At 46.4% G+C, this 10,631-nt stretch overlaps 1 protein-coding gene across 2 annotated transcripts in view; it reads left to right on the top strand.

The window, feature by feature from the left end:
- prkcaa (protein kinase C, alpha, a) overlaps positions 1-10,631 on the top strand; it is a 155,262-nt gene that overhangs the window by 84,661 nt on the left and 59,970 nt on the right. For both annotated transcript variants that reach the window (XM_080838823.1, XM_080838824.1), the window contains exons 4-5: positions 877-988; positions 3,330-3,458. In XM_080838823.1, the coding sequence (XP_080694949.1) occupies positions 877-988; positions 3,330-3,458 (241 nt within the window). The remainder of the gene's footprint in view (positions 1-876; positions 989-3,329; positions 3,459-10,631) is intronic.

Below are 10,631 nucleotides of genomic sequence, written 5' to 3' on the forward strand. Positions count from 1 at the left end.
CCTGATATACCTTTCAGAGGGACCTTGTTTGAATCAATAGGAAGATTCCGTATATTTCATTAACGCATAGATATTTTGCAACAATTTATTTTCAAAATCATTCTCATTTCCTTGAATGCTTGGTGGATTGTTGATTCTCTTCTTTGGCCTCGTTGGCGTGTGTGTCATTTTACTCAGGCTGAGTTCCCCCCCCCCCCCCCCACACACACACTCTAGACTGACTCAATGTCTTGCTGATGTGGGAAACATCTGGAAAGCGCAACCCCAGATGGTTTTCTTTCCAGTCTCCATCACACATCTGTAATTGTGCCGGGATTTAAAAGAAATCGATGGATGCTCGTCTTTTATTGGATTCTGTAGCCCTCCCTGCACACGAGTCTTTAAGAGTTTAATAGAAAGCCTTTGGTGAGATCTGCCCCCTGTTCACCTCAAGATGATCTTGTCTGCAGGCCAAAACAACGTTTGTGCCAAATATATTTATACACTTTTTTTTCCCAGTACATGCTAAAAGCCCTCTACATGGCTGTTTACTTTAAGTGGACAATAAAATACCCCCATCTACCCTTTTTTATTATAAGCAGAGCGCTAAAGAAAGGTCTCTGGAACCCATAGAGTAACATGGTTTTAAACAGGTATTGACTGATCACAGACTGCTGCCTTTGGTTTAGTGCAGTCCGACTGCATAATCTTGTTGTTTATGGTGAAAAGTGTTTGGAATCACCTGAATTTATAGGTTAGACATAAACACAAGTAACTAATTTGTATCGTTCTCTCTCTCTCTCTCTTCTATCTCTTCTCTCTCTCTCTCTCTCTCTCTCTCTCTCTCTTTCTTCTCTCCTTCTCTCTCTCTTTGTCGCCCACTCTCTTCCCTTCCAGGACCCGAGGAGCAAGCACAAATTCAAGATCCATACCTATGGGAGCCCCACGTTCTGTGACCACTGCGGATCGCTTCTGTATGGACTCCTCCACCAGGGGATGAAGTGTGAAAGTAAGTCAAGTGGAGTGGGACAGGGGCCCTATATCCCCTCTATAGCTTCATAGATCTGTTTCACAGGAAAAGAGATGGAAAATAGAAATAGAGCTATGCATGGAGAGAGAGAGATGGATAAAGAGGAGGATGAAGAGAGCGAGAGATTATATTATATTATATTAGTTACAATATCAGACTAATTTCTTCAAAAAAGATTAGTATGCAGATATTTAGGGCCTGATTTACTAACATTGCGACTGCAGCTTAATCTGCGGTCGCACATTAACGCACAGTGTTTTTCTGCATTTTCCGTGGTATTTATCAAACCAGATCCGCGCTGGGCAATCATTATTTAGCGCACCGTTAAAAGATGGGAGAAATCGCCTGCAAGTTACTGCCACCATGGAGATTCGAGGAAGAAAAAACGAAGGTTCAGCGAAGAGGAGATAGATATATTGGTTCACGTTCGCTCAATCACTGAACCTGATTCAATGGGCACGCGGTTATATTGTTGTTCTGCCCGCCATTACCTACAGCGAGATGTTTAAAAGAACACGATTATAAAGAATATGCTATTGGTGGCATTAATGCATTCTGTCTATTATAACAATATAGATGTGTACATGGCAAGATTAATAAGTTCTACAAGGGACATGGGTTCACTATAATATATCCCCACTGAAACAAATACATTTACCAAGTAGCCAGGCCTCTCTAAAATCACCGTTGCTCAATCATGGATAGATGGCACTTTTCCGGAAGATAAAACTGTCATGGACAGATCCAGGGTATCTGGCTACCACGTTAGTAATGGTCATGTTGGCATCACATATGACCTGGACATTCATTGAATATGTGTGCTTTCTGTTTCGGTAAATGTGTTTGTGGATTGAAGGTGGGACTGTTTGCATGGGGGTGCAATCAATGGCTCCAATAACGTTCGGAAAGTTTAATTTCAGCTATCGTAGTGGGGAAATGTATATTGACCAGTGCGCTGTAGCAATGCGTCGAGTACCTGGGTGAATATTTGGCTGAGTGAAGGCTGAGATATACCAACTGCAGATGCTATAACTGAAATTATCCGGAGGCCAATATTTGCAAATGTTGCCAGGAGTTTAACAACTGATGGAATGGAATGTGATCGCCGGGTGGAGGGTTCGATGTCGTCTCTGATCTGGTCCAGTAATTGAAGTATTATGTGGCTGGTTAACCTGTACCGTCTAATGATTTGTGGTTCGCTTAACTGAAAAAGTGTTATACGAGTTGAAAAAAATATTTCTGTGCGCTGTCTCTGTCTTCTTTCTTCGCCTTGCTCTTATAACTGCTGCCATATCAACGTTTTCAGACTAAATGGAAATGCGCTTCCTGGTTAAGACATGCTTTTATGAGGCGGAGAATAAGCCCGCAATTAGAGACGTGCGCTCGCCAGGCAGTTTAAGTAAATACCATGCAATACATCATTAGGCGCACTTAACTTCTCTCCTCCCATATATTTGCGCTTCACGCCCAGGTTTCTTATACCCTCCCATCTCGTTGCGCTTCACACCCACAAAGCGTAAAAATGCGCCTCTACTCAAATGCGCCTCCTTTGTAAATACCGTTTTATGTTTACGACTGCTATTTTACGCCTGAAACCTGTTAGTGAATCAGGCCCCTTAGTCTCCATGGAGAGAGAGAGATGGATAAAGAGAAGGGTGAAGAGAGAGAGCGAGAGAGAGAGCGAGAGAGAGAGCGAGAGAGAGAGAGAGAGAGAGCCCATTAATAAACTCCACACGAACACTAGCGACCCAGAAGGTTCCACCCAGGGCGGAGCAGGCCACAGATGAATGACAGCACGTGATTATCAGTCAGTATTCCACTCCTGTCTTCCCTGATCCCGGATCGCCTCCGTCAGCGACATCAATTAGCTCACGCATTCATCACCAACCCTATCAGGGCTGGCCTAATTATAACTCTGGGCTAATTGAAGAATTGAGACGACAGATGTCATGCGTGTCTAATTGTGCCGGTAGGGCCGTGCTCTCGGATGGTTCTATTAGTGCAGGAGCTTACACACACACACACACACACACACACACACTCTCTCACTCATAAGTCAGAGCAAAAGAGAGCTATTGTGTGAAAGCTCACAACGTTATTGTCATTCCTCCCTCCCTCCCTCCCTTCCTCCTAATAACTGATTGGATCTATAGTAAGGAGACAATAATTGCTAGAATTTTGACAATGATGTGCTGGTGTGTGTGTATGTGCTGGTGTGTGTGTGTATTTGCACACATGTATGCATGTTTGTGTGTATCCTCTACTTAACTTTGTGTGTGTGTGTGTGTGTGTGTGTGTGTGTGTGTGTTTCTTCCCACAGCCTGTGACACGAACGTCCACAAGATATGTGTGATGAACGTGCCCAGCCTGTGTGGGATGGACCACACGGAGCGGCGAGGACGTCTCTTCCTGACGGTGGAGGCCACTGGAGAGAAGCTGCATGTCACAGGTAGGCGACGAAGGGCCAGTTACCCCTCACACACACACACCTCCCACAGGACCCGCTGCATGTCACAGGTAGGGTACGAGCCCCAGCTACCCAACACACACACACACCTCCCACGGGACCCGCTGCCTGTCACAGGTAGGCGACGAGCCCCAGCTACCCAGCACACACACACACACACACACACCTTCCACAGGGACCCACTCCGTCCAACACAACCTCTCTGGGGAAACCTGTTGCTTTATCCCCACTTCACTTGATTCTGTGGCTGACATGGTGACAGTGGATCTTTACAGTCAATGCCTGGAGGATCACTAGAGGAAGTGAGGTTGACAGTTACAGGATCTTTGCGTCCAGTTGCAGCAGCCGTCCACCAGGGATGAGAGCCTCAGATCCTCTCTTTCCGGACCACACATGCACTAACAGAGCATCTCTGCCTAGCTGGAAGTCGGAGCAGTGCATTCACATCGGCTTTTGGTTTGTTGTAGGAGGCAGGCAAATGTGCAATCTTATTGTTACAATCTATTCAGGGGAAAGTTTAAAAAGTCCCGATTTTAATAGCGTACTTCTCCATTTGAGCCTTCCCCTTTGGCACTGCATGTTGGAAGGTCCCCACTGCACGATAGTAAGGAGGTCATCATCTTCCTCCACATTGGTTTTTGTGTTTGATCTCCATCCTCCATGCTTACAAATGCAAAATGAGATGTGGCCATCTTAATCAGCCCATTTTTAATTTGTCACACGAGATGAAATGTTGTTGGCTATCCATATCCTTTCCCTTCTGGAGCTTCAGGCGATGGTATTGGCAGCAGTTGTTGTGCACTTTCCCAGGAAGAGCCATTTTAATTAGCAGCACTCAGATGTGCTTCATGGATTCTGGATAGGCCCCTTACTTAAAAATGCACAGGGGTGGTGGGGGTTGTGGGCTCCAGCTCGTTGCTACCCAAATACCCTATGGGTCCACCGTCAGTCTCATGACAGGCTGTTTTATGGCAGCTGCACTGTCGACAGACGCCTTGCCATGCATGCTAGCGGTTCGAGATCAATCTCACGCTCGTCGTCTCGCTCCCACCGGTGACCAGTGAGACCTCCGTGGCCGTGGAGCACTAATTAGCTGCGGGGGCTACAGACAGGATGCTGCAGATTTCCTGACAGAGAGCCGATGCTTCCACTGTCAACAAACTGCCAATATGTGTCCCGTTTGGGGACGGGTAGTGGACTCGGTCCCCTGTGATAGGTGGGGTCCAGCTGTTATTAGTGTCAGCGGGGGCCAGCACTGATGATCATGCTATCTTAACGGATATATGCAGCATCCCCTATGATAGATGGTCCTCATAGAGGCACAGTTGAGTTGAGTAGTTTGTTCTATTTATGTGGCATATTACATCCCATTTTTCTGAGCTCCTTTAGTGTGGCTGAGAGATGAAATGTTTATAGTGTGAAATCAATCATGTTCATTAAACATCACGCAAACCTGTGCAAGAGTTGGAGAGAATATTGATCTCATCCCCGAGAGTGGCAGATGAGTGTGTACTACAGGCTAATGCTATGAGTGTATTTTAATGAGGGTGCCTCTGGATTGGCTGTCTGCTAAGCGAAGGTCACCATCACCTCCCCCCACACACACAAACACACACTCTGACCCACCACTGTCCATATGGATTATTCCATCAGGGGTGTTTGTTGATTCTTCTCAACTCCCGGGGCACTCGTTTTGCCAAACAGATCGATCGGCCGTGCGATTGGATCCTTACCCTTCTGGACACGCGCCGGTTTCAAACGGGACCCTGGCAGCAGTCCAAGTTATGCGGCCCCTCCCTGCGGCCCCATATATGTGCAGTGGGCTGCCGCCTCGGGGATTCCCCTGATGATGACATTTATGGTGCTATGATGGTGTTGTGTGAGGGCAGTGTTGCCTTGAGTGGCGGTTTGGTGTCTGTGTGCCACACACAGAGAGTGTGGCATGTTATGTGGTTTACCAGTTGGTTATGTGGTGTGCCAAGGGCACAGTGTGGAAGTGGAACATTACATTGGCTCCAGTGATTTGCTGTTTTACTAGATGTGTTGTTAATCTCTGGTAAAGGTACAGTATATAGGATTAAGAGTGCTCTGCTAGCAGAAATGGAATATAGTATTCCTAATTATGTTTTCAATAGTGTATAATCACATGTAACTATGAATCGTTGTGCTTTTGTTATCTAAGAATGAGCCCTTCTTATAAACAGCACATAGTGCCTTCAAGGCCACCGTGTTTTCAGTTGCAGTATTCGGTTTCTGTATTCAGTATTCAGTTGGTTGCAATCTGCAGCCTCATCACTAGATGCCACTAAATCCTACATACTGTACCTTTAGCTCGCCATATTTTGATGTTCCCGGACTGTGGTATGGAATCAAGAAGGGATGTCAGAAGTAGTTACAAGAAGCAAACATTTAGACGGATGTAGGTACTCATTTAGATGGATGTAGATACTCAGCAAAGACCTGCACCACATGCATCACTTCTGTGTGTGTAAAGCTCTTCTGCTTCATGCTAAGGAAAAGGATGATGAAGAATAGTTCCTTAATTATTCTCAAAGTGGGGAATTTCCTTCCGCTTCTTAATTGAGTTTGGAAGTCCCTCCAGTGCGCTTGGCTGACCTCTGAGTGTTGCGTGTGCCATATTGATTTATCTTCCTGTTTGCCTCTTTGCCTGTTGCCGTGGGGAAACATGAGTATGGAAATCATAAAACGGCACAAACTTGTGAGAAGAACTCCTCTCTTTTATATTCATCAAACCCATTACCATATGGTTGTTTTCATGGAGTCAAATTTCCCTCGGGTTTGTGGGTGTGGAACCCACCGTAGATGATTGCGGAATCCATCTTCAGGGTTTTTTGTGAGTGTTTTTTCCTGCTTTCCTTGCACTGTTTGTGGGTATAAAACAGGTGACCCTTGTGACTCTTCTCCTCTCTCTCTGTCCAGAATGAAAGTGAAGTATGTGTGAAGCTTGTGAATAGTGTGCTTAACGTGTACATCTGAAGATCTATTCTCGTGTTGGGAATAAGATGTGAAGGTTTTCTATTGTACATAACCATGAAATAGCTGGATTTTCCTTTGTTTGGTCATGGCTCTGTGTGTTGCTGTGCTGTGCACTCATCTGCTCGAGAGACTGTTTGTGCTCGTGTGTCTTTGTCTGACTGAAAGCTCCAGCTCTTGTGTCTCAGCCGCCATACAGAAAGCAGAACTACAGAAAACCCGAAGGAAGTGAATCTCAGTTCTAAGATTGCCTGCACACCTTGACTAGAGCTCTGCTCTGTTCAACCTCAACACACACACACACACACACACATGCCCCCCCCCGCCTTCTAATGATATGGCCCCTCAGCCACAGACAGGAAGCCCTGACCTCCCTGCCCCCAGTAGCAGTAGCAGCAGCTTACAGGAGCCATGCTTGACAGGTCTTCATAGTCAGCGAATCTGTCAAAACACCACTCAACAGAGTGGAGTGATCATCACTGGGCTCAAAATGTTTGAGGTTTCCTCTTACAGTGTGCCTGGAGGAAGGGCTGATCCAGAAGTATGTTTGGGCTCGTAATGAGCCGAGGAGAAAGGCGGAGGGGCTGATCCAGAATCATATTTGGGTTCGTAATGACCCGAGAAGAAAGTTGGAGGGGCTGATCCAGAATCAGTCACGGTGCTGTGCTGATGTTCAGCTGTTAGATGCCAGGATCACACTGGAGGAGATGCTGTGTGTGCGGGCAATGCAGTGGAAAGGGGGAACATCTGAGTCTGATGAGGCCTGACTTTAAAGGGAATAAATGCGTGATGCACTGGGGCAGAATGAATTGTTTGTGTGTGTGTGTGTGTGTGTGTGTGTGTGTGTGTGTGTGTGTGTGTGTGTGTGTGTGTGTGTGTGTGTGTGTGTGTGTGTGTGTGTGTGTGTGTGTGTGTGTGTGTGTGTGTGTGTGTGTGTGTGTGTGTGTGTGTGTGTGTGTGTGTCCACATGCATGCACATCTGAGCAAACTCATGCAGACAGCTCATTTTTGTGTCATATACCGTCAGTCAACAGTTGCAGAGGGGCTCATTTCCCCCGGACACGTGCCAGTGGTCTCTCCCCCTTGAGGTGGCGAGCTGCACTGTTTATGGGCACGAGATGACATCATCATCAGTTACATCACCACAGTGGCCAGGGTCATGTTGCCCCTGTGCAGTGGCCATGGAAACCCTGTGACTCTAACTGGACATATAGACCATGATGCAATGCTCCAATGACTCATTGTTTCCATGTATTTTAGGAAGCATACGATAACAAAGATGAATCATTGAGACAAAGCATTACGTTTGAAATGTACACAGTCAGTGGTGATACTGTTCTGGGTTCAACAGTGCAAAACAGTCACAGATTTCACCTCAACGTCGGTGTTTGTGGATGGGGTATCGTGAGGTCAGATGAGGATGAGGCTCTTGAACGCTTGCTGACATCTCCAGAAGTCGTTCAGCTGTGGCCGTGTCGTCACCGCGTCTGAGGAGCTCCCTCTCAAACATGCTCCGTTGCTCACACTGAGAGCAGTGCTTGCTGACTGTACACTATGGAATGTAATCAACAACGGTCTTGTCAGGCAGACGAAGCAGATTGTTGACCTTTTCATCACAGCACAAAAAAAAAACATTGCTGCCACATTCTAAATGTTGGCGGAGCTCACTAATGGCCTTTTCATAGTTTCATACCAAACGCAGCATTTGGATCTGTCAAGTCTCTGTGAACTAGCCTGGTGTTGTGCAGTGAAAGGCCTCTCAAACACAGGGCTGTGAGGGTCTGGTGTGGGGGGGTGAGGCCCTCTGGGATGCTTGGTGGCCGCCAGAGATGTGTTTGTGGTGAACTGGGAGACCTCCCACACACATACAGGAAACGCCCTATCAAGCCAAGAACAAATGCCTGCTGTCACTGAGACAGAGACACAGAGAGAGAGAGAGAGAGAGAGATAGACACAGAGAGAGAGACACACAGAGAGAGACACAGAGAGACAGAGAGAGAAAGAAAGAGAGTTAGAGAAAGAGAGAGATAAGGGGGAAAGGATGGGGAGACAGAGGCAGAGCTGTTCTTAATTAAATGTTGTTTTGACTCCAACTCTCTCAAGAACAAAAGGGATGCAGTTCACCGGACCAACTGTTGTCCTTCCACTCGGCATCCCAGAGCAGTTAGCGCTGGCTAGCACGCGCTTGAACTCGGAGCAGCTAACGTCCCGCAGATGTTACTGTTTCAGCGGGCGCAGAGATTAAACCACAGACCCCGCAGCGCTGAGAACAAAGACAACCTCTGAGGAGACTATTTCTCCGACAAGCACACTGAGTCCTATCAGGCACCATAAGGCTCCTAGTAAAGACATAAATGCAGCAGCAGCCTCAATGGTTTGGCTCTTTCAGTTCAAACATATATTTGATGGACATGCAGGAGACCAACTAAGATGTTTTTTTTTTTTTCCAAAGGTACAGCAATCTCATCTGAGTCAGCCAAGGCCAGGGTCTAAGGGAGAAAGAAGCACATTCTTCTTTCCTGTCTGTTAAGGACATAGATGCGCCGTGTGTATAATACCTCAGTGACTACATGGAATGAAGAGCATAATCTGAAAAAACATGAAATAGTGTAAAAGGTCTGTACATATATGCGAAAAAGAACATAGGCGGACAATACATGGCATTGAAACCAAATAACTAATAGCTGGATAGATAGCTGTATGGAGGAAAGAAGGGGAAATGGGTGTTGTAATGAGGGATTTACTTTTGCGGTATGGGAAAAAAAAATCCATTTTGGGTTCAAGACCTTGTTAAATGATGTCATCCACATATAACTCACTGGTGGTAAGGAAGCACAGAGAGGTGGTTTTCAGAGCCGAGCCCGGTAGGTGAGGAGAAGTGCCCTTAAAGAAACAGTGACGGATCAGTGGAGGGTGTTGGCTGGCTTGGGACTCTGACAGCACTGACGCTGCAGTGGTCCGACTGCCTGAAAGCGCCCACCACAAGCAAGCCTTGTTCCCCTGCCACTGACAAACAACCCCCTTGTTGCTGTTTGTGTGTGTGTGTGTGTGTGTGTGTGTGTGTGTGTGTGTGTGTGTGTGTGTGTGTGTGTGTGTTTGTGTGTGTGTGTGTGCATTTGTGTTTGTGTGTGTGTGTCTGTGTGTGCGTTTGTGTGTGTGTGTGTGTGTGAGAGAGAGAAGCATGCCGTTCTTTGGGTCAGCCCCCACATTAGCACCTCTGCTGCAGCCCCTCCGATCTGGACGGCCTTGTGTTCCCCCTTTCCCCGGCCTGCCCTCAGTGCCTGGAGCATGTGGTGGGGAAGGGACACAGCCCCCATCGACAGACAAGAACACATCTTGTCTATTGTCTCTGGTCAATGGCTTATATTTCCATGTGAGCGAACAACACAAGCACTTGGCACAGTTACTGGAAGATGGTGTTTTTCACCCAAGCCCAAGAATAGAGAAGGAATGTGTGAATTAACATTTTCTGTGTGCTATTGGAGGGAGACATTCCGGGGCGAGCCTCAGAATTCTTTAGATTGAAGCAAAAAAAAAAAACAATTTGAGAATTTTTAGGCCAGACAGTCAGTGTTAATTGTGCCTTGCTCGTTTGCGGAGAATGTTCTATACAGAGAATGGTGTACTTAAAGCGAAAGTGTGCCTCTCCCATGTGGATTCTCCACGCCGTCGGCTCATCATTAAACTCATCCAGAACTCTCTTTCCTGTGTTTTTGACCTTCTTTTTCACTGTGTGCTTCCCCCTCTCTTGTTCACTATGGTGCTTTTTGGTCACATTTGTTTCCATTTTTCCTGCTATGCTTTCATGTGCATTTCATATTTTTATTTATTTTTGTCCTGTATTTTCCATTCAAAGTCCCCTTAAGACCTCTTATTTGAGGTATGAGGCCTGTCAGGCACCTTTGAGACATGCCTTGACATTTTTATCAACCCCTGTCAAAAAACATTGATTCCAAAGTGCTATAAATACAAAGGTAATCTAATTGGCCTAAGAAGAATGGAGTCGCCCCTGAACCTTAAGAACCAATGAGTGACTAATTAGTAATCAGTGCAGGAGGTGTGTGTCCTGTTTGACAGGTTTCTGAAAGGCTGCTTCCTGCCAGTCTGACCTCACGTACCATTACTACAGTCTTAATTGAACAGCTGCAGGGCCGCCCTTTG

This window comes from Sprattus sprattus (genome assembly GCF_963457725.1).
Source record: "Sprattus sprattus genome assembly, chromosome: 1".
In the NCBI taxonomy this organism is placed as follows: Eukaryota; Metazoa; Chordata; class Actinopteri; order Clupeiformes; family Clupeidae; genus Sprattus; species Sprattus sprattus.